Consider the following 24999-nt stretch of genomic DNA (forward strand, 5'->3'; position numbering starts at 1 on the left):
ACAGACGGTAATGTGTTTAAACTCACCTGCGAGGTTCACCTGGCCTGTGCACTGAAACACGATGAGCTAATAATGACAGGACACAATATTCCACAGATCTTTTTACAGGAAACATGAATCAGTTTTTGGCAGGTGTCAGGAAGAGTGATTATCAGATTGAATCAAAATCACTGCCATATTAAATGTCATAGACATGTGACTCTGCATGGTTCTATACTCCACTCTTCTGGAAAGATGTTCTACTAGATTTTGGAGTGTGTTTGTAGGGATTTGTGTGAGATTCATTCAGCCACAAGGGTGGTAGTAATGTCAGGTAGTGATGTAGGTGAGGGTGAGGAGGCCTGGGATGCAGTCAGGGTTCACATTCATCATGTTCAATAGGTTTGAGATCAGAGCTCTATAGCAGGAGATCTTCCACTCCAAACACATGTAAAGCGGATCTTCATGGAACTGGCTTTGCTCACAGGGCATTGTTCATGCTGGAACAGGTTCAAGATTCCTAGTTCAAGTGAAGGAAATTCAATGCCACCACATCCAAACACAATACACAGTTGTTGCCTTCAACTATGTGGTATCAGTTTGGAGAAGAACCACATATGGCTGGAAAAGTCACATGTTCCAATACTTCATATAGTGTATATGATCTGTCATTAGAGCATCACTATTAAAACCAGATCTGATACTTATATATATATATATATATATATATATATATATATATATATATATATATATATATACTTGAATATATATATATATATATGAGGACCTGAATGGATTTTTTTTTAAATATTATATTTTATAAAATTGTATTTTGTAACTTTTTTTTAATGACATAAACCTAAATCTGAAAAGCTAAAATATCTAAACTAAATAAATAAAATATATAATATAATATATAGACAAATAAAAATATTTTCAGACCGAAAAAACAACAAATATCTTTCGAAACCTAAAATAAAACAACATTTGAATCTGGGAAATAAAAAATATAACCATAAAATTCTAAAATAAAATAAAAAATATATAATAATCCAAAATATAAAATATTTTTGTAACTTAAAATACTAAAATATATTTTTTTTTTAATATTTAAAAAAAATATATTTCAATTTATATGAGTTTCAGAATCAGAAGCAAATGAATGGTATTGTTGCCATCTGTACAATCAACCAGAATTACAGAAAAAGTGTGAAAGAGGTGTGTTTAATTGTATCACCTTCCACGTGGAACGTCCACATCATCTTTCCTCCAGCGGACCGAAGGCTGAGGGTCTCCATGTACCTGACAACGAAACTCCACCGATTCCTCCTCCAGGACCACCTGGTTTATCGGCCTCCGCTGGAATGTGGGCCGTTCTACACACACACGCACACACACACTTTTTTATTAAAAATACACCACAAAGTAACATTAATAATCGATCTACTCAATTGACCGAAGAATAATTCTAAACGTCACTTACCAAAAACAGTGACCTGAGCCGTCTCGCTATCCCTCTCCCCCACCATGTTGGTTCCCACACACACGTACATCCCTGCATCACTCTTTCTTGCGTTTGATATCATCAGCTTTCCTCCTCGAATCTGCACCAACAAACACAATCATCATTAAATGCAAATATGCATGAATACACACCAAAACGTGGCTCATATGCAGTACAAATGTTTGTGAGGACCAGAAAAAAGGGGGTGGAGTTAGAATGACCGGGTGTGCAATGGAATTTATTCTTTCCCTTCAAAACAACGTGTGTCGATTATAGAGATAATTTGATGACATACAAGTGTGAATATTTGGTGACTGATCTGTTACTCTCTCATATATAATATATTATTACATACAAAGATTTACACCTAATCAAACTAGGAAAATTGACATAAGATGAAAGGTCAGTAAATATTATGTCCTCATAAATATAATAAATTATGTTATAAAAATGTGTAATAAAACAAAAAGCCCAATTTAACACGCACCTTAATCCGGTCGTCTCTCTCATCGATCCGAACTTTGTCCTTTTTCCAGAAAGTGGTGGGCTCCGGGTGACCTCTAGGTGGAACGCATTCCAAAATGGCCGGCTCTCCCACCGCGACCACGACGTCTGTGGGGTTCTGTCTGAAATCATCTCTCAGCACTGACACGGAGAAACAGACACAGAAAGACTTCCGTAAGAATAACTGAATTACTGACAGTCGTAAATGCAGTTCTGTGACAGGACAGAAGATCTGCAAATAACATCGAATAACATGAGCTCCGTACCCGGCTCTAGAAATCAGAGCACTTGTGTTTGGGCGATGCGATGTGAAGTCGACAAGGTCAAGCACAAATTATAACTCACTGGACTTAATGGGACTCCCTACAGAGACGCCGGTATAAACACACAGAGGACAGAGAGGATGCCTTTGAGGTTCCTGTCACTCATACACACATATTTACACCTAACACACACGAAGTGTATTAGTTGTTGGGTGGGTAAATGAGAACACTGTGCTCTGTAATCACCTAAATAAAATCGCTCCAGACTTGCAGTCAACAAAGAGATAAATTCACTTACAGGAATGAGTCATTGTTGAATTCCAGACTCTGATTGGTCAGATGGGTTTATACTATCATTGATAAGGACTCATGGAAGGAGTGTCCAGTGTGAGTGATTAGATTTTCTGACAAGACAGAAGAGTTTTAGATGGATTTTATATCCCATGAACATTGTCATAAAAAAACAGAGGCTGGTGAGGGAACGACTGTTTATAGCTGCTATAACATAAGTGAACAGAAGCTAACATAGACGGTACTACAACTGCTGTGATCTGTCTGTCCGTCCGTCCGTCTGTTTGCCCACCCATCCATACATACATACATACATCCATCCATACATCCATCCTTTTCCCCCATCCATCCATCCATCCATCCATCCATCCATCCATCCATTTGCCCATCCATCTGTACATTTGCCCATCCATCCATCCATCCATCCATCCATCCATCCATCCATCCATGCATCCATCCATCCTTTTCCCCATCCATCCATCCATCCATCCATCCATCCATCCATCCATCCATCCATCCATCGCTCTGCTTATCTATCTATCTATCTATCTATCTATCTATCTATCTATCTATCTATCTATCTATCTATCTATCTATCTATCTATCTATCTATCTATAATGAATTCTGGAAAACTTGTTAAATACACACATGATCTCACTAAAGAAAAATAAAAAGTATATTCACAATATATACAAAGAAAATACTAATTCATCATTAGGGTCTAAAAAGCTCCAACCTACAACAAAGATGTCTATCAGACACATTCAGCAGAAACAGCTGCACAGAATTTGGTGATGGAGGGATAAAAAAAATGGAAATCAAGTGTCAAGTGTCAATTTGGCATAAAAAAAAAACCCAGTCCTGTCTCCTCATCTCATGTGTAGTGCTGAGTCTAGAGTCTGGAGCTCTGAGCCCTGAACTGGAACCAGGCTTTAGAAAAAGAAAAAGAAATAAATAAATTAGAAATCTTTCCATTTTTAATCTCCAAAGCAGGGATTTTGAATCTATGCTGCACATCCGTGTGCGTCTATAATATTATTCTATTATTATAGTAATATTGGTTAAAAAGAGAAGACGTAATAAGTGTAACACGTTAATTAAAAAAAATAAATGAATAAAATAAAAAAAAATTAAGATTTCACAACTCTTCAACTTTCTGCAGCACTTTCTTCTATTTCTTTCCAGCACTCCTCGTCTCTCCTTCTTTCTGTCTGTCTCTTTTTCTGCCGTGTATCAGATGAATATTTATATTTTTCACTCCCGCTCCACACTCATACCGCCGAGACTTGGATCCGTCTACGAAGCTCGGGCAAAAAAAAAAAAAACCTAGGCTTTGCTTTTCTCCTCTCTCTCTTTTACCCTTTTCTCCTGCAAAAGTTATTTATTCATTCAATTATTTATTTATTTGCTTTTTAGGCTGGTTTTCTTTCTGGAGCACAGTAAATTAACGGCTTTGCCCTTTTTTTTTTGGCATCGTTTCAAAATCCTGCTCTCGGGCTGAAGGTGCGATTCGAGACATGTGTGGAGACGCAGTAGATGGAAGGCTGATATGAGGGACATGTGCCAGGGGAAAAAAAAAGGCGACATATGTTATTTTGTGGTTAGCTGTGTGTAGTTTTTTGCGCAAACTCGCACTGTTAACCTTCGGACTCAACCTTTAGAAGTTGCGACGGAGTACAAGCGAACTTTTTATTAGTACTTTACTTATTTTTATTAATTATGAAAAGCTATGAAAATTTTAACACTTATAGTTTTTAATTTTTCCCCAAATTATTTAAGTTGTGGAAACCTGACCATAAGGCTGGTGTGCATTTTTTTTTTAAAAGACGTTCCACTTTTTTTGCGTTTATAATAATGTCCCCTTTTCTGGAAAGATCTGTGCTTGTGAAGATGATGTTGTTTATAATGACTTGTGTATTTGGGCTGAACAAAGATTTTTTCTTCTCTCAGTGCAGGGAAATGTGTCCGAGTAATAGTCCTGTCTCTATAAATCAAACAAAACCTACAACATAGTAAAAAAAAAAAAAAAAAAATACAACTTTGTCCATTACAATAAAATCCACACAGATAAGAATTTCTTAGGATTTTCTTTTTTTTATGGAGCCACACACAAGAAGCAAGAAGGTCATGAGTTTCACTACACATGCCTGCAGCTAGACAACTCCTATTGATCCTACTACACCAATCCACTCTGCCTGTGTGGCGGAAAAAAGAAAAGCGAGAGATTTGTTTTCCATCACAAACTTACAGCTGTAACCGCGTTTCATTTTCCAAAAGTGATGCTGTTGGATGCTCCGATTTCAGATTTCTTTCTTTCTTTCTTTTTTATATGCTGTTGACTTTGGAAAAACTGCACATTTTCATTGTTCAGCCCCCTGGCTATGATAGTAAGCGTAAATGTGAGCATAAATGTGAGCGTGTGTGTGTTGTGCAAAATGAGTGCTTGGGGGGTTAAAACTTAATGTGAGAATGTAGTTCATTAAATGATGAGCAACAAAACATGACCATTTGTCTACACGGGGCTGTGAGGACATAAACCTGCTTCGTCTGAGAGAATATCAACTATCAGGAAGAGGAAGAGAATAAATCCGTCCCAAACACATTCACGTGGGATATAAAGCATTATTTATGCAGCATAAAAAAATGACCTAAATATAATTTAGACACTTTTTTATCTCACTTTAAAAACTAGGCGAACAGAGTCATAATCTCTTCCCATCGCAAACAGCTAACCAGGTGGCTAAATGCTAGCAAAAAACTAGCATGAATTGATCAGAGTTTATTTACTTCATCTAATAAAAACAGATTGGGAAAAAAATGCTTGATTTGGTCTATTTTTCCATTGCATTTATTATTTATCGAAGGAGTCCTTGAGCATAAGTTTTGCCCAAACATAGGAGTTTACACTTTTTTTTTTTAGCAACATGACAAGCTGAGCGTTTTTGTGATAGCAGGCTTGTTTCTGCAACTACAAACATAAAAAAGTATGAAAGATGAACTCCACTCATTCCCTTTGTCATGTTCTTATCTCAGCATACAGTATTTGCAGCTACAGCATATAAGGGCTAGGATATTAGCATTGGCATATTAGCTCATGCTAGGTTTGAAGCTGTGCAGTTTATTTGGTGAAGTGGTAGCTAAATGGTTAAGGCTGTGGATTACTAATCGGAAGGTTGGTGGTTCAAGCCCCAAGCTGCCACTGTAAGGCTTGTGAGCAAGACCCTTAACCCTCCCTGCTCCAGAGGTGGTGTATTATGGGTGACTAAATACTCTGACCACTGCTTCTTATCAAGTTGGGATATGCAAAGAAAGAATTTTACTGTGCTGTGATGTACATCTGACAATTAAGGGGGAAAAAACTATTTTCTTTGTGACATCACCAAATAAGATTCTCCCATGTAACCCAGTTATGCCCAATTTTCATTCAAAGTCTTGTTTATTGCCCAATCAGCCAAAGCCAATCTGTATAACTAGACTCAATTATTCAAATATAACTAACCAGCTATAAATCACATTATAAAGATCAGAGTCACTATGAAGATAAAGATATTGCAGTGATGTGTCTTTGTTTATGAGGGGAGAAGTGCGCTTTCAAGAAAGGTTAAACGACAATAATATGGCATACGTCTGAAACATTAACATGCTTGCGAATAAATGCGTATGAGCGATCATCAGACCAATCAACAGCTTTGTTTTATCGCTACCTTAAACAAACACACGTCTCTTTAAAGCCTGTTTCTCACCAGCCACTCGTTGTTAGCTTAACGAGACCCCTGCTAGCAGAGGGTACCCCACGCTGAGGCTCCACCCCAGACTACTAGGCTACTAGAAAACGAGCTGCAGAGCAACACGGCGAACGACATAATTAACTCTTAATGAACCTCCTTCGTTCTCCTGCCATCATCAATACACAGTTCCCAAATTCGATTTTGCCTAATCCTGCCTTTATGGTAATGTATAGCTCATTAAAATGTTAGTTACAGACTCATTAAAATGCACTCAGAGACATAATGAATTCATTCCCGTGATACTGCAGAAAAAGAAAGAGGAGCCCAATAAGAAGAAAGGACAGTGAAGAAGAAAGCAAAAGGGAAGACGGAAAAGGCATGAGAGAGGAAGACAGCTTTCCAACGACTTCATTTTGACTGAAATCTGCATATATTTGCATAATAAACCTGCATGCTGCGCAGCTAATTTTCAGCATGGCTTTATAATGAAGGCGCTCGCAATTAAGTCTTTTTTCCCCGAAAATAAATTTAGCACTCGTTCATAGATCTGTTGCAGGGTCTCATTTTGTGACTATGCATCTGTCTGGGTGCGTCAATGGCGTCTCATTTGCAGTAGGATTGAATTTATTGGGGCTAAATATGGTGGCTAATGAACAAAAGGTCAAAGACGACCCAACAGCATCAACATAAAACATGTTGTAAATGCCAACTGGGTGCGGATGCAGCGCGACCACATTTCTAGCATTTCTAGCAAGTTTTTTAATGTCGTTTTTCAAACCTTGCGACGTGAAGGAGTCAAAGCAGGCAGCGGGAGCACTAAGACTTGCAAAAGCTGAGGTCTTCAAGAGACAATGTTTCAGCCGCTGTAGTCTGATTCCGCCTAATGAACGTGAGCTCCGAAAACTGGGCGACTACGTGAAATCAAAAGGCTTCATCTCATCATCCTACTCTGCTGCTAACATGCCTGCTTTCATCCCTTACCTCAGAATCAAACAAAATTCTGACTGCATGTGAGAAACCGAGAACCAAGACAGAAGCTGGGGAAGATTGGGAGATCAAAGGCATGGATTGGCTGATCAGGTTGAGGTTTTCATCACTTTCCCATGAAACAGTGAAAAAGGCAAACCTTTTTTTGCAGCTTTAAAAAATGTTGCTGGCTGTGCAACTTTTCTTACTTGTTACTTTGCCTTTGATATCGCTCTCTAATTAGCATGTCAAGACGTGGATGACATGCTGGGACACAAGAACCCTGAAGTAAATGGGCCCTCTGGCAGAATCAATGTTTTTTTTTTGTCATTAATCTGAAATCGTATAATGTTAGTTAGAGTATAAGAGAGTAATGTTAGCCAGTTTAATTGTCAAAAGAAAAGCACACGGCCCTATAGTGCTATTTCAAAGTCTCCACCAGCTAAATTCAGTGTACAGTATTCTAGCATCCAAGTAACAGAAGTATGGTCTGTTTTATAAGCAGAACAATGACTTAAATAAAGCCATGATTTGGTCAAGGTGTATGTATAAATTCAATTATTTGAGATTGTTACAAAATACAGGTAGTTCCCACCTCACGATGAAACCTACTACTAATCGGTGCGCTCGATTTCATTGTCGGGCGACGCCGATAAAAAGAAAAGACACAGGAGCTAAAATTGGGCTTCGAAACACCAAAAACACAGAAAAAAATCCGCACTTTATCAACTGAACTCTGTCAGCAACCGTATATCCTGGCAACGATCCACATATACGCTGCTCCATTCGCCTGCCACGCAAAACGTTAAAAATGTTAACAATTGTAATAGTAGTATCGCTACAGTCATTGTAAAATAAAATAATCTCATAATTGTATCTCTGGGACTACCTGTAATTTCATTAGACCAAGCTATAAGTTACTAATAAGCAAAGAAAAGGCAACAATGGCGAAAAAAATACCTCAAAAGTTCTGACCAGAGAAGGATTAGCTGTGCCTCACTCAGTCTGGACTACTTCTAAAGGCTATGTTAAATTCTTTCAAAATAATTTTTGATTTCTTTAAAGGGAAGTAATGGTTCCTCGTGAGATGAGCCCTGATTTCTTGTAGAGAAAGAAGTGTGTCTTGGTTTCTTTTAAGGTAAATAAAAAAGATTTGTAGATTTTTCTGGTACTTTACTATTTTTTTTTTCAGGCAACTTTTTACTTTCACTCATTACATTTTTGTACACAAATATCTGTACTTTTACTTCTTACATTTTCAAAACAGACTTGGTACTTGAGTATTAATCTATTTGGTGAAATGTCAATATTATTTCTTTTCACTACGCGCCAATCAACCTGTTTCTTGTCATTGCGCAGCTTTTTCAATCTACCACTGGTGTATCATTTCCTGTCTCTAACACACTACAGACGTAGACTAGTTTACGAAGCTCACAACTAACAGGCAGAAGGCAACAAGAAGTCTGGTAATATTCTGATTATATAATCCGTATGAGAGTTAATTTTCTCCGGTATCACCTCATTAACCGTCCGTGTGGAAACATCAAAAGTTTGTTTGGTGTCCTGATGTTTTACGTAATTTAAAACACATAAAGCATCAATATTTGTCCATGCTTATGTTGATTAGAGTATTAAAAAAATCAAAAAGTATTTAAAATGTATTTGAAGGTACATTTAGATCAGATTAAAAATGTGTGATTAAGTTGTGATTAATTGATTTAACTAATGACAATCGTGCGATTAATCGTGATTTAATATTTTAATCGATTGGCAGCCCCAATATTAATATGATGTAAGGTTCAGTTACCAGCGTGACACTAAAACAGCTAGTATTAAAGGCTACTTTACCTTTAGCTTTTTACTTAAGTACATGTCAGAGCCCAAACTTCTTTACTTTAATTTAAATAGAAAAAGTGTAGTCAATACTTCAACATTTACGAGTCTTTTACAACATGAATATCTGTACTTCTACTTAAGTGAACAACTTGTGTACTTTTGCAACCTCTGGTTCATCTCAATGGAAGTGATGCCTCTCAGGACAAGTGTTGATTCCTCTCAATATAAAACACCTTTTTCTATTCAGAACAAGTGTTGATTCCTCTCAAGGTGATTCCCCACAAAGCATGTTTCAGCCCCTCTCAAGAAAAATATAGATTGTCTACACTCTGAATCTTGCTTCATCTTGATTTTTCTCAATGAGGTCTTGGTTTCTCTCAAGGTAAATCTTGACTGCTCTCAAAGTGTCCTATTAAGGCAAATCTTTTTTTTTTCTCTCAAGGTCTCTCAAGGTCTCTTTAATCTGTCTCATGGGAACTGTTAACATCTCTCAAATGTCCTCCTCACCACTGTTGCCCTTGGCTTGAGCATTAACATCTCTAAATCTGCTCTGAGGTGATCTGTAATTTTTAATCAGCATTACAAGGAGAAAATTCTCTTTCAGCTCAGTACTTGTGGACACACACAGACACCCACACACACCCAACCCACACTAATTGCTGTCATGCAGGGTGTTTTGGAAAGATCCACTGAAGCAGAAGTGATGTCTGATGACACAAGACCTGCTGGGTGTCACAGTGGCCAAATCCAGCTGAAGACTGTGTGAAGATGCTTTCTCTCTCTTCCCTCTGTGGTCTTTAATCTCTTACACTCTCAAAGAGATTCTCAAAGCTCCCGCCTGCTTTTATCACCAATGTCCTGCTGCTTTATATATTTTTTGTATTATCCACACAAAAGCTGCACTTGTTTTTTGTCTACCATATCGATCTCATTTTCTGCATGTGAGGAGGATGTACGCAAAAAGCGATGGGTGGATTCCTGTATGCCGCACTCTGCAGTGGGAATCTGATGCTGGACTCTTCCTGACGCAAGCTTATATTTTTTGCCTATGAACTGTGACATTGTGAGAACGACCTCGGGGAAGTACAGTAAGATGAGCCTCAGCGCACGGCCCTGCCCAAGGGACTAAGCCCTGTTCGATAGCACTTATGCACCACAAAGACCCAAATCTCTCTGCACACAAACACACAACCAGAGTTTAATGCTTTGCCACTGCTAATTGAACTGGATTGCGGCTAGTGGAAAAGGTGCCTTATCGTGACAGCAACCATCTTTTAATTAAACTCTCTGTTGGAGGCAACACAATAATGGACCACTTTGGTGTGTAAATGTGCTTGTCTGGTCCCATGCAAGTGTATAGGTCTAGACTGCAGGCGTGTTTCTACCTGCTAATATTAAGCATTGTATATTTTAGTCAAATTTTAGAGCAAAGCTATAAAATTAAAAAATAAACATTTTTCAGTTGTGCTCTGGAATTGTGGGTGGTCCAATTGGTCACAGAAAGATTGAGGGGAAAAATGCTGGTCCAATTGGTTAAAATGATTGGCATTAAGGTGAATTTTAATCTACAGTGTGGCTTTGATTTAGGGATTGAGGAATTGTGGATGCAAACTGGTCAGTAAATGTGGTTCAACCAGTTACATAGGTATTGGGTACAAAAACTTTGGTCCAACTACTCTGACTGAGGCATTGTGGTGAGGTACCTGGTCTGGGTTCTTACAACTATATCAAGGGCATTAAATATGGTCAAATTATTGATTGAGTCATTGTGGGTGAGAATTCTGGTCTGGACTATTACAGCAATTAAAAGGGCAGTTATTATAGTAACTGAAACATTTATATCATTTGGCAGATGACCTTATCCAGAGCGACTTACTTATCTTATTCATACAACTGAGCAGTTGAGGGTTAAGAGCCCAGCAGTGGCAGCTTAAACCAGTGCTCACTGTGCTATTTTGGCCATGATTTGTTCGTCTGAGACAAATTTAAAAAATCTTAAACGATTCCTATAATCAGAGGCTAAAATCTGTAGTCTTTTATCACTGGTTTGTTCACCGACAGCTGATTAATGGCCTTTACAATAATTTTTTACAACAGGAAGGAGAGAACCTTATTGAGTTATGGATGGAAAAGGAGTGCTGGTATGACCTTTTTATTATCAAAGCATGTAAATCATGAACCAAATTACTGCTACGGATTGTTTGTGTTCGCTGCTAGGGAGAATGCGGGTGTCACGGATCAATGACGTAAAACTTTGGATGAGTCTTTTCCCACAGTGTGAACGTGTGGATCACGTTCTTGCAGTCTGTTGCTTGTCACAAGCGGTGGTGGGATTGGAACTCAAGAGCTTCTGTTAAGAAGTTCAACATCTTAACCACCAAGCTACCCCAAGCTACCCCTTCTTTTTATGGTCCAAATGTTGGTTTAGGCTTTGTGGGTGAAAAAACTGTAGCACTATTGGTCACAGTGGTATCAAGAACGGCAAATATGACAGTAAATTGTGAAAACTACGCTATAATACTTTTATTTTCAGAATTTCTCTGGGTCTATCAAAACCCGGGGTTTATGCTTACTTCCCAACTCGTCTCATATTACACAGATCTTGCTGACATTATGTTTACTGATGATACAAACACAAGTCTACATAGATTGGCTCTAAGCTCGGCCCCCATTCCATCCCATCCCTCCACAGTACTTGAGCTGTCAAAGGACCCAAAATGCATATCCCTAATAGCAACTTTATTGATCCCGAAAGATCCTGAGGTCACGAGTGAAACTGCAAGCTGTGGACCATCTAATCTCGTACACAAAAAACACAAATGCTAATTCAGCAGGCTGTGCACCGTCAGCTAGATTTCATGAAGCGGCTCATCGAGGCACTTTTTTTCACACTCGCACTCCCACACTCGGCTCTACGAGGGGTTTAATAGCAGGAAGTTTACAGTTTTTTTTTTTTTTTTTTTTACACATGGGGATGTAGTCCTTGCTACATGATAATGAGCTGCATAACAAGATGACTCGAGCTAGGCAGTTTCCCTGAATCATCGTTTCTCTTTTCTCTTTACCTTTCTTTCCCATTTTCATGATGTGCTTAACATGCTGCTTATTTTCCAATCTTTGATAGTGTTTGTTATTCTTGTAATTGATTATACCTACACAAATGTATATTCAGTACACATATTCAAAAAAAGTCCAAGAGTCATCAGCGATGCTTCAGTTGACTAATCGGTGTTGTACAAGTTCCACCTGAATGGTTCTTGGGCTGCAAATAAGTAAAAAGGTTTCACGAAAACGGCAGCACAGGAAAGGAAATCAGCCTCAAAGTAAAAAAAATAAATAAAGAGAAATTAAAAGAGAAAGGGCAATTAAAAGGAAAGAAGATTTAAAAAAAGAATGAAGAGAGAGAGAGAGAGAGAGAGAGAGAGAGAGAGAGAGAGATGGAAAGAATGGAAGGAGAGCAAACAGGGCCGGGTGTTAAATCAGCGTCAGCTCTCTGTGCTCGTGCCGACATTAAAAATGATTTATTGATGGTTTTATGGATCTTAACAGGCGAGGAAGAGTAAAAATTAAACCTGATACGCCAATGACCTTTCCAGCAGGCTGCACCATGCCGAGATGGAAAGAGATCCCGCTTTCTCCCTTATAGTGTGTGTGTGTGTGTGTGTGTGTGTGTGTGTGTGTGTGTGTGTGTGTGTGAGGGAGAGATGAAAGAGTGTAAAAAGGCATTGTGATATGTGAATGTTGTATGCACGCATTTGCAAACATCCAATCAGGCAGATTGTGCATGCGTGTGTGTGTGTGTGTGTGTGTGTGTGTGTGTGTGTGTGTGTGTGTGTGTGTGTGTGTGTGTAAAGACTTCTGCACCGGCCGAGTTAAAGACTCGGAAAAAATTCAGCAGCATCCCTGCATGCTCAGTAGCTCAAGATCAAACGCATATACACACAAAACAAAAAACAGTGGGTGGCTTTTCTAACCTTATTGAAAACAGAATACAAAAACAACCTACAAAACGTTTCAGGACTCAACCCGAAGCAATTTGTAGGACAAACTGATGAACCGCATGGGTTATGTGAGTATTACAAACATTAGTCTCAAACCAGGCAGAAAAAAAAAAAATGCTAAACATGCTAAATTCAGCAAATACATAAATACACACCATCGTTACAGTGACAGTATCGAGCGAGTCTTCAGCAGTGTCTGTAAAGTTCCAAGTACCTTGGACAGTTCCAAGTAGAACGTGGTGCCTCAATGGTCGAGGAAATTGGATGCAAAGGTCACAAGTTCAAATCCCAGCTACCACTTCTAAGCCCTTGAGAAAAGCCCTTAACCCTCAACTGCACAATTCCTGTATAAGTCAGTCTGGATAAAAGTGACTGCCAAATGCCCTAAATGTTCTAAAGTTCAAGTCACCGTATCAGAGCCAGCAGTATGAAAGTCTGGATTGGATCGCCAGGCATTGTTTTCCTCTCATGCCATGTACCGTAAGGCGGCCAAAGATTAATTGGTTACTTTATAGATTAAACCATTTCTCTTTATCTTTTTTTTATTGCACATTCAATGTAATAGAGCAGGCGGAAGTGCTATCTACCCTCTTCCACATACACTATATGGAGAAAACACAATGGTATATGATGTTTTCAAATTTGGTGCCATTTAATTTTCTTCTAACTTGAACTAAGAGGCCCAAACCTACTCCAGCATGATAATGCTCCTGTACACAAAGCCAGCTCTATAAGAATATGCTTTATATTGATGGGTTGAGGTGGAAGATCTTGAGTGGGCTGCTGTAGACTTCTGACATTAACACTATTCTACACCTTTGTGGTTATGGTGAATGCTGGCTGCACCCCAGGCCTCCTTACCTCAAATACATCAGTACCTGTCTTTACTTACACCTTTGTGGCTAAAAGAATCTCACACAAATCTCCACAGAGTCTAGTGGAACATCTTCCCAGTAGAGTGGATTTTTTTATTTTGTTTTCAGATTTGTTCATTTGTAATAAGTTTCAAAGTAAAGATGATCATGACCAGACCAGCTTTCTGATACTTAGTACTCAGATTTCTAATTGGGAATCATAACACATAAAAAAAAAAAAAAAAAAAAACCTTTGATGGTTGTTGATGGTAGCTTTCCAGGCCACTTGAGTTGCACTGAAAGTTCTGCTGCAACCCAATTACTAAATTTCGTTACTTGCCTGCAGAAAGTAATTGTGTTTGTGCTGGTCGTAATCAGCTTATTGCAGGATCTGCTCTTGCACCCTGGACCGGGCCAAACTCAACCAAACTGAACCGAATGAATGGAGAATTCTAATGAAGGTCTTGGTCTTTCTCTCTTTCCTATACATTTAATACACACAGACTCTCTCTGTCTTTCTCTTACATAATGGATGAACAGCATCAATACTTGGCCATCAGAGCAGCCGTTTTTTTTCACCGTGTGGCTCGATATCAGGGGCAGCTTTTTGTTTGGTTAATCATTCTGAATGAAGCCCAAAGTTAATGAGGTTACTTCTGATCTCTGATTTCATCCACTCCTTAAAGCTCTATCGATCTCATGCTCGAGGGCGATGAGCAAAAGTCAAATCTAAAGCATGACCTATATCAGCAAAACATTCCAGAAACCACGTGCCGTGACGTGCCGTGACTGTACGCTTTGGTTTCTGATTTCGTAGTCGTACAGTTCAATGATCTCCTGTGAGACCTGGACCTCGGTTGACCGTGTGATACAAACATCTACTAACACTAATCTTTCATATCAGTGTCAGTCTAAGTTCTTCTTAGGTTCTCCTCTTTCCTTCATTTTCCATAAACACCATGCAAAGTGTATTAGTGACTAGTGATAACCTGGCAAGAGAAGATGAATCAGTGAACGAATGAATGAGAATGATTTCCAGCAGTGTATCTACAGTAAATCTGCCCTAAAGCTGGAGGACACAAAGGTTTGTGGAAACTCCCCTATAAGATCAGTATGTGCTTCTTTTTGAACATCTTATTTCAAATGTATTCCCAATTTTATTTTATAATACCTTCACTGTTCTGGAAAGATGTTCCACTAGATTGTGTGGAGATTCCTTCAGCCCCAAAGGTGTTAGTAAAGTCAGGTACTGATAAAGGTAAAGTAAAGTGGTAAAATGATAATGTTCAATAGGTTCAGGAGCTCTACAGCAGGAGATCTTCCAGTCCAACTTATCAAAAGCATATCTTCATGGACCTGGCTTTGTGCACAGGGGCCTCGTCAGGTTGGAACAGGTATGGATCTCCTAGTTCAAGTGAATGCAACATTTCATGCTACTGCGTCCAAAGACGTAATTGTGTGCCTTCAACTTTTTAATATCAGTTTAAGGAAGAACGTGAATATGGATTGAAAAATCAGGAGTCTCAATACTTTTGTCCCGATTTTGTGCTGATATCAGATATTACTACTACAAAAAACACTTTAAAGTCACTACAGATATTTCCTTTGTTAGCAATAATCCGATAAGCAAACACTGGTCCTGATGTGTAAACTGAGAACCTGTGTGTGTGTGTATGTATGTATGTGTGTATGTGTGTGTGTATGTGCATGCTCCAGTAAGTGTTTTCCTCCACGTTACATTCAATTTCCGAATTCACGCGAGGCTCAGATTCATCTCGGATATGAAGGTCATGTCAAGAATGTCCATCAGCCTCACACCACTCATCCAGATTCCTGACCAGAGTCTATTACTATCGCTCAATATTTTTCAAAATTCCATTTCAATCTGCCTGTAACGACTGTGAGCGCCGCGGCTGACGCAGCAAAAACCAATGCTAATGTGACTAGCGCATTACACTTACGCGTACGTGTGAAACGATCCGCAGCACAATATATCCAAGATGGGACTGAAAACCACAAAGAAATGATAGAGAAGAGTTTAACTGGCCAATTATCTGAAGACATAACGACAAGGTTCAGCAATGCTTTCCACACATTTCAAATATGTAGCTGCAATGGTGCAAACAAAAAACAAACAAACGAATAAATAAAATGGGTTCTAGTACAATCTTAAAGCTTCACGCTTCATAAGTGGGCATTCGAATTTGTGGCATCAGAAAGTCACATAGTTGATTGACTGCAATATGACCCTTTGTTTCTGATAAAAATGTGCAATATCACTCCTTTATTTTATTTATTTTTCTATAAAAATGTGCGACTGCAATATTCGGTCACCAAAACAAATTGCATGTAAGTGCAAACATACGTGGCATTAAAGCTCTTGCTGATCTGATTCTGGTCTAGAAATGTTCCTGTTCCTACATATAAACTGCTGAAGAAGAACATTGTAGGAACTTTTGTAGACAATCCACTAACATACTTTTGAACACCACAAAAACTTGACAAAATTAAGATTCTAGGTCAAGAGTCACCAACCTTTTGTACACCATGGACCAGTTTAGTTTTTTGAAAATATGTTCCTGGACCAGCTGATGGTTTGAGTTTGTGTAGTTGGGGGTTTGTATCAGAAACTTTTTCCATTGAAAATAATAGTCTCTCAATGCTGAGTGCTCATGCTGAGAGTTCATTAGCTAGTATCTGCACATATTATGGACCTATCTCTACATTTGGACTTTGGAACATGTGATATGAGACAGATGAGAAGATATGAGACATCATATTTTTGGTTTTCTTTTTACATTTTTCCTAGTCAGCTTGGTCTTTTCCTACCTTCTCCACTAAGGAAACATTGGAGGAATGTTCGCAATTTATTAGCCATTAGCTGGACCTGTTGCTAGTGTGAAACTTTCTGAAATGTTGTCTTGTGGATATTTGTATAGTGACCCTATTGGCCAATCAATAATTTTGTGTCATATCTATAGATATTTTCTGCAGAATATTCTTGGTGGCAACTCTTCCATGGCCCAGTAGTGGGTCACGACCTGGTGATTGGGGACATCTGAAACAATGTATAGCTCTTAAGGGTTCTTCAGCTGATCCTGTGAAGGAACAGTTAAAGATTCTATAGAAAACTTGACACCAGAGAGTTTTTTAAATCGTATCAAGTTGAACTGTTTTTAACTAAAGAATCAATTAAGAAGGTTTAAAAGTTTCCTCTTAGCACAAAACCCCAGTTTAGTAAAAAAAAAAAAAAAAATGTTCTAATGGGTGTATATAACTTGGTATACTGTAATCAGAATATATAATCAGAAATTAATTGAAAATCACTGGATACCTAAAGCTTTTAAGGGTTCTGCTTGGCAAGAACCTTATTGCTGGGTTCCTAAAGGGTTCCTGAAGGATTCATGTTATACTCAATGATTCACCACCTCATAAAATCGGCTCGGACTCCGTTAATTATTCAATAAATCCATAAGAAAGCCTTTGAGGAAAGCTTTGATGTAAACGTGTAGGCATTAATTGGCATGTGTGTAATAATTATTTTCCATGACTTTCTTTGTGTAAAACCTAGAACCTGTTAGGAGCTTTATATTCTTGAAGGTACTTTGGCCGCCTTTAGAACGAAAGGGTTTTGGAAGGTTTCCTTAGCGGATTTGTTTCATAGCTTCCTAAAATAATTCTTCATGGCTTAAACCCCAGATGACCACATCAAGAACGCTTGAAGAACCATGTTTTTTTTGAGAGAGCATGTATTATCTGGGCATGGAGTTTACATGGTACTCTATTGGATAAAAGGTTTACTTAAGTGTTTTTGAAAGGAAATGAGTTTTCAGCATCGTTAATGGGTTCTGCTTGACTTGATGTCCAACGAACCTTTCAAAGTGGTCTAGGAACCAATTTTCTTGAAGGTTTATTCAGAGTTCTTTAAAGGTTGTGTATAATTGGAGCTTTATTAGCTCTCTAAGAGAGTTACACCTGGCCCCGAAGAATTTTGGATAAAAAAATAGTGTGGTGCATCTATATGGAATTTCCAAAAAAGATTTGGAAAAAAATTGCAAGAATGCATTTCCCTGTCTTGAAATTATTATCATGATATATACAGTATTTTGGAGCTGATGAGGTTATTTTGTGCTGATTCCAGCATTCGAACCTCGCACCAGCAATTCATAGTGTTATCTCTTATCTTTTGTGAACAGAAGTGGAAAAAAACAAAAAAAAACATCCGAGGATGGGTCTTCTCAAAGCGTTTCAGCATGGAGCAGGTCCGCTGGGTGAAAAGATAAGGCCAGAACACAGTGGAGAGTGTGTTCGAGCAGCAGTATGAGACCAGTCACTGATTCCCTGGGGTAATGAATCTCTATTGGTGGACGGAAGGCTGCTGTAAAACCCAATTAGTGTCAATGTGCTTTCTGCTTCTTCTCTCGTAGCGTGATAACCCTTCACATGGAGCTGCCTGGGCACCGATTCCTTCCCTCGGCACCTGGAGCTCGAGTCGACGTTACTTCAGGAGCTGACTCGGGAGCTGTTTTTTTTTTTTAACTGCCTGAGACTAGCCTAGGCCAATATCAAACAGGAAAGTCTGGCCGAGATGGGCACCTTGTCTAGAGGCGGATAATTAAATTGAGTGTATGAAAAAAAGACGGATTTTCTTTTGTGGGTGTCAGCATAATGTGTGCCTTTCCTTCCCGTCTATTTCACGCTTGAAGTGGATCTTCGGCGAGTCGGAGGCTGCCGGTGTCACTGAGGCATCTCGAGCTCTCATCCTTGCCTTCAAACACTTCCATCTTCCACAGAAAGATGAAAGTGCAGAACCGGATTGGAGGCAATTCTTCCTACTTTCTCCAGCTTCCTTCTCTCTCTCTCTCTCTCTCTCTCTCTCTCTCTCCCCTTTCTTACTCTCAATCTCAATCCGTCACATGGGATAAATTCAGAAATGCAAAGTGCAAGGTCTGAAAAAGCTGGTCCGAAAAAGTGCTGAATGTACATTTTATAAATGCCATATTAGCAAATTTAATGTTGTTCTGTTTTCAGAAAAATTGTTGATAGCACGGAAATACTGTTACCACCAGAGTCAATTATTTTCTGTCCACCAAAAAAGTGCTTTATTCCTCTTATAGCTCAAGCAGGTTAAAGAATGTAGTACTTTTTAATCAGATTATATTTACCTCCATTACATTTATGGCATTTGGCAACCCTTATATTGGGCGATTGAGGATTAAGGGTCTTGCTAAGGGGCCTGGCAGTGGCAGTCTTGGTGGTACTGGGATTTGAACCTATGACCTTCTCATCCGAAGTATGACATCTTAAACACTGAGCTATCACTTCCCTAACTTGTCACGTAACCAAGTAAATGCAAACTTGATCGTGGGGTCGAGAAACTTTATCTAACCGCTTGACCTCTGCCCCTTAGAAAGCACTGACTCTGGAGAATCCTTTCGTAAAAAATCAATGTCCAGTTTATATTTACCTCCATTACATTTAAATTTATGGCATCTCATAGATGCCCCTTATCCTGGTCAAGTGAGGGATAATGATTTTGCTCAAGGGCCCAGCAGTGGAGATCTTATGTTGGTGGGATTTAAACCCATGACCTTCTGACCCTTAGAAAGCACCAACACTGGACTCCTTCCATAAAAGGTTAAATGTAAGTACTTCACTTTTGTACAATAAATTTTTCTTGACCAATCATAATCAAGCATGCAACAATTCTGTGGTAGAAAACTAATCATAACCCAACAAGAGAAAAAAAAAAAGAAAAAAGAAAAACAGCGTTTTGACGCAGATCGCCTTTTCTTTCTTCCCCTGAGGGAGAATCGTAAAGCACAATAATGGCGAAGGAGTGGACAAAAAAGATCTATTGTGTGATGGGAAGAAGTAATTTTTTCCTCCCCGCAATGCCATTTCCACCAAAAAATCATTTTCTTGCATTTGCAAGCCTGTCTAATGTCTTGAATGACTGCTCTCTGAGAGGAGCCAGAGATTAGGTTTGATTTTTCATAACAGCCACTTGACTGCGGCGGGAGCGGAACCAACAGCAAGAAATCCATCTTCTTCAGATGAAGGTTGGATGGAGGCTTCCTTTAAAATTTGGAGATTGCCTCTACCGGCGCGTGTCTCCTTGACATCGCCCCGGCCTCTCGCAACAGAAGAATCTACCGTGACTACAACGCCGTCAGCACCCTTTCCACTGTTGATTCGTCGCTTTTATGATGTGATGTGAGATTCATCAGTCTTCAACCGTCGCCATTAGCACTCGATTTAGGCCGAAATCCAGTCATTTTTCCGAGCGCTGACCCGTACGAATCCGACTTTTTTTTTTTATAATTCAATGTGTTGAATAATTCAGTTCCTAAGACCTGGTATTAAAGCCAGGCCTCACAGTGATGACATCTCGAAAGCTGGAAGACGGAGATGAGACGAAGGTTGAGGAACCCATGACCCCGCTTTGAGAAAACCCTGACACCTCTACGATTAGTATTCCCAGCGGGGGCAGGCATGGAGGCAGGTAATTGTGACATGTTTTACATCAATATTGCCCCACGAGAGGCAGAGAGACAAGCCGACCGTGCTCAAATGAAGAGAAGGAGGGTGACGGCCTGTCAGCTCACCGGAGGTCCCGTGTCAAAACTGCCTCCCACCTCCTACCTCCCACCTCCCACCATTTACCCAGGCTAATTCAAGCATCGAGCCCCAATGCCTGCTCCCACTAAGAAACGAGAGCTTATAGGGAGATGTTTATTATAATCTCAAAAAGATCAGATATTCTTTATGATTACTCATAATCATATGCTCATATTTCTGACTCTCCAGTGTTTGCGATGTTTTAATGGTTTATAGTATAATTACACTCTTGGTGTCACCCAGATGAGGATGAGGTTCCAGTTTCGATTCTGGTTCATCTCATTGTTAAAAGCACACCAAATAATTTATGAATATTTCTGAAATATATTTATAGAATATATTTATAAAATATTTTAAGAATATGTAATATTTTAGAAATATATTTTCGGACATCTTTTATCCAAATATTCCAAAATATATTATATATATATGTAATATCCAAACATTACAAATCGAACACTTATTTTGCGTACATATTTTTACATCCTGACCTGAAATTCTCCAAAAACTAATCCTCCTTAGAGACTATGACTCGAACTCAATGCTTTCAGTAATTCAATATCCCACTCACTTTTATTCTTTTTTTCTTAGCCATTTGGAATTTTCTTAACATTTTATAACACTGGGAGAAAAATGAATAAAAACAAACAGGAGTGTGTTGGAGTGGAAGATCTCCTGCTGTAGAGCTCTGATCTCAACCCTACTGAACAGCTCTAGGATGATTTTTTTTACACTGACTGCACCCCAGGCCTCCTCACCACACCTACATCAGTTCCTGACTTTACTGACGCCCTTGTCTCTGAAGAAATCTCACACAAATCTCCACAACATCTAGTGGAACATCTTCCCAGAGGAGTGGAGGATCTAATAACAGCAAATGGGGACTAAATAACTGTATATGTTTATTTGGTACATTCATTACTTTTACCCCTGTACATATTGACCCACTACCCTCCTTTAACCTATTGCTATTTATTGTAAATAGGACATTTGTGCACTTTTGGTCAGATGCTAACTGCATTTCATTAGCTCTGTACATGCACTTTATATAATGACAATAAAGTTGAATCTAATATATATATATATATATATATATATATATATATATATATATATATATATATATATATATATATATATATATATATATATATGCTAACTGATCATAACAACATCTCTGCCAGTAATACAACCAAAATATGGCTTGTTGATATCTAGCTAACATCCATGGAAGGAGTCTCCAATGTCAGTGATTTTACACTTGTAACACAGAGAAGTTACCTGGTTTCCTGCTTCCTGGTTTATCAATAACAAGCCAATTTTTTCAATTTTAATAAGAAAAATTAAATAAAAAAAAACTAAAGACAAAAAAGGAGCTTCTATAAGAGATGTGAGGACACTGTTCGGCAGATTAATAGATAAAACACAAAAAGGTCGTTGGAGAAATGTGGTGTTGCCAAAGAGAATCCAAACAACCTGAAGTGTGACGTTTCTTCGGTTTGCATTTAACGAAAAATTGTAATAATGATAAAAAATCTCAGAATATGAACAACCAGACAATATAAAAAAAGAGTTTTAGAGGTTATACAAAGATGGTATTGGAATGCAAAAAGATCATCACAACACACACACACACACACACACACACACACACACACACACACACACCCCTCTTTTCTCCAGCATCATGATCTCCTCATGCCGGATCGCTCTGCTGTGATTCTGCGATTTATAGTCAAGTCGACACGTTTCTCCCTCCATTAATAGATCCTACTCGAGCCTGGCTTCAATTAACATGAGGCAATCAATTAGTGGGGGAGAGACGGTGTGTGACTGCAGAGATCAGGAAGATGCTATAGATGTGTGTGTGTGTGTGTGTGTGTGTGTGTGTGTGTGTGTGTGTGTGTTGTTAAAAGGAGGTTGTTTAAAAGCTGCCCTATGGAGTGAGATTGATGGACCATAACTCTGACCTTATTCCCATTCCTCCTACACAGACTACGAACATGTCTTTTACCCCCATCCTATTATCATCATATACAAGACTAACGGCTGATCTGTAGCCCTGCGTGGGCTGGAGACGTTCTAACATTATCCACAAACCAACCAGACATCGTATTTTGTGATTCTCTAATGATCAAAGCTATGTAGTATATTATTCTGACTATTATTACATCAAAACGCTGTTGAATTTCTTGTTCTGGCTGCAGGTCGCAGGTTCACACTACCATGCTTGCTTTTAAAAAGTCGTTTCAATAGCAACGGCTTGTATTTGGAAGTTGTCTGCAAAATGATGTTCAGTTTAGAGATATAGTGTCATAATGCACAAGGAAAACTCCATGAACAGATGATTTGCATTAAAGGGGTTGGCATGGAAGATCTTAGAGATCTTGAATGGCCTTTTACAGAGCTCTCAACTCAACCCTGTTGAACATGAATGAATGTGAATGCTGACTGCACCTCAGGCCTCCTCACCTCACCTACATTAGTATCTGACTTTACTCACACCCTTGTGGTCTAGTGGAACATCAACATAAAAACTAGTGGAACATCAACATAAAAACTAGTGGAACATCATCCCAGAAGAGTGGAAATTAAACTAACAGCTTAAGGGGAGTAAATGTGGAATGGGAATTATGGGATGTACCACATGTTCTATTTATACTGATCTTCAATTCCCTTCCGTTATAAATATAATGGATGAACGATGGACTGCGGCAAGAAGAAACTCCCTAAGATGATATGAAGAAGAAACCTTTTTTAGTTTAATCTTCTTCTCATTTTTCATATAGATTTATACCAAAATGACAAATTGCATATTTTTTGTCCTGTTTTATTACTTTCATGAGAGGCGATGGTTGATGTTCTGAAAGTATTGGCACATTATTGTGGTTTAAGAGCAATAAAAAAGCTCAGGGTGAGCTGTTACAGGAAAACAATCAACTACATAATTCAATTATCGGTGTTCGATAACGACTCTCGCTTTGCATCAATGAACTCGTAGTGATTTCTTTTTACTACAAAGCTCAAATACAACACACATGCTGTATGACCATGTTCCTTTTCTGGTTAGTTAGCTGGTATGTTAACTAGTGATTCAATACTAGCGAGCATTAATTATTTATTTACTGAGCTGTAAATAAATGTTTCCTGGTTTCACTCTGCCATCCTGTTATCTCACACCTGATCTGAGCAAAGCTTTTATTTTATGACATCACCAATTTTGCTGATGGACACATTTAGCACTAAATCACACCATATATATATGCAGAAGAAAAATATGGGTAAGAAATACTGAACCAACATGGCAACCACTCCATATTTCTGGAGTAATATTTATCATAGAATAACCTGCCCAGTCACCACACCTCAATCCTATTGAACTGCTCTGGGATGAACTGGATCACAAGAAAGAAATCTCCAACTAGAGTAAAAAATCCTGCATGCAAACTGCTTTCTCAGCATTATTTCCTGTCCTGTCCTTCCATCTCTCTATTTATCCGTCTGCATTTGCGATGAGCTCATTTCCCTACATTGGTCGAGTGTCTCTGTGACCCTGCCAGCCTGAAATGAATCAAACACACACACACACACACACACACACACACACACACACACACACACACACACACACACACACACACACACACAGGGAGGATCGATGGACTCCGCGCCGCCCTGTCAGACGCGATCAATACATCATTCCTCCGGTAACGAGGCCGCACTGCGCTGCCTCTTCCTCCATTTTATGATTATTTCACTTCTCCGTCCGGATCGATCCCTTCGCTCGGTGCGCCCAGTAGCCAGTGTAAAGCACACTACAATTAGAGCGCCTTCTAATCTTCCCCGCTGACCCGATCTCATTCGCTCGACGCCGTTATATAAACCCCCCGCTGACGCATGCTAATAAAATCGACCGGGATTCATAAAAGTCAAATCCTTTAAACAGAAGACACGAGCGGATCAGCGGTCAATTTTTTATTCAAAGAACGGATTTCAGTAATAACACGTGCCGAATAATCATTACCATGATCTGCCATACGCGTTCGGCGAAATTTCCAAGCCGGCCCTGATTTCACGCTCCCTTCGAATCACGTTTACGAATTCCTGCCATTAGAGCGCGTCATTTATCGCTGAAGATATGGAGTGGAAGTGTTGCTGACCATCATTTTTCCAGAGGTATTTCCTAACTGCTCAGAAACATACACTACATTTTACAAACGTTTATGAAAACATGACCATAAGATTGGTATCTGTTTCATTTTGAGCAGCTTATTCCACATTTAGTCCCCACAAAACCTCCACTCTTCTGGAAAGATGTTCCACTAGATTCCGAGGAGATTTGGGCTTATTCAGAGATCAGGGTGTGTAAAATCAGATACGGATGTCTGAGAGGAGGTCCGGGGTGCAGACCGCGTAAAAAATTCATCCCACTCCAACTCATGTAAAGC

At 39.0% G+C, this 24999-nt stretch overlaps 1 protein-coding gene across 1 annotated transcript in view; it reads right to left on the reverse strand.

The window, feature by feature from the left end:
* Positions 1 to 24999, reverse strand: part of robo2 (roundabout, axon guidance receptor, homolog 2 (Drosophila)) — a 509120-nt gene that overhangs the window by 77697 nt on the left and 406424 nt on the right. The window contains 3 exon segments of the mRNA XM_046862541.1: positions 1220 to 1358; positions 1466 to 1586; positions 1974 to 2131. Of these exon segments, the coding sequence (XP_046718497.1) occupies positions 1220 to 1358; positions 1466 to 1586; positions 1974 to 2131 (418 nt within the window).

This window comes from Silurus meridionalis, chromosome 12 (genome assembly GCF_014805685.1).
Source record: "Silurus meridionalis isolate SWU-2019-XX chromosome 12, ASM1480568v1, whole genome shotgun sequence".
NCBI lineage: Eukaryota > Metazoa > Chordata > Actinopteri > Siluriformes > Siluridae > Silurus > Silurus meridionalis.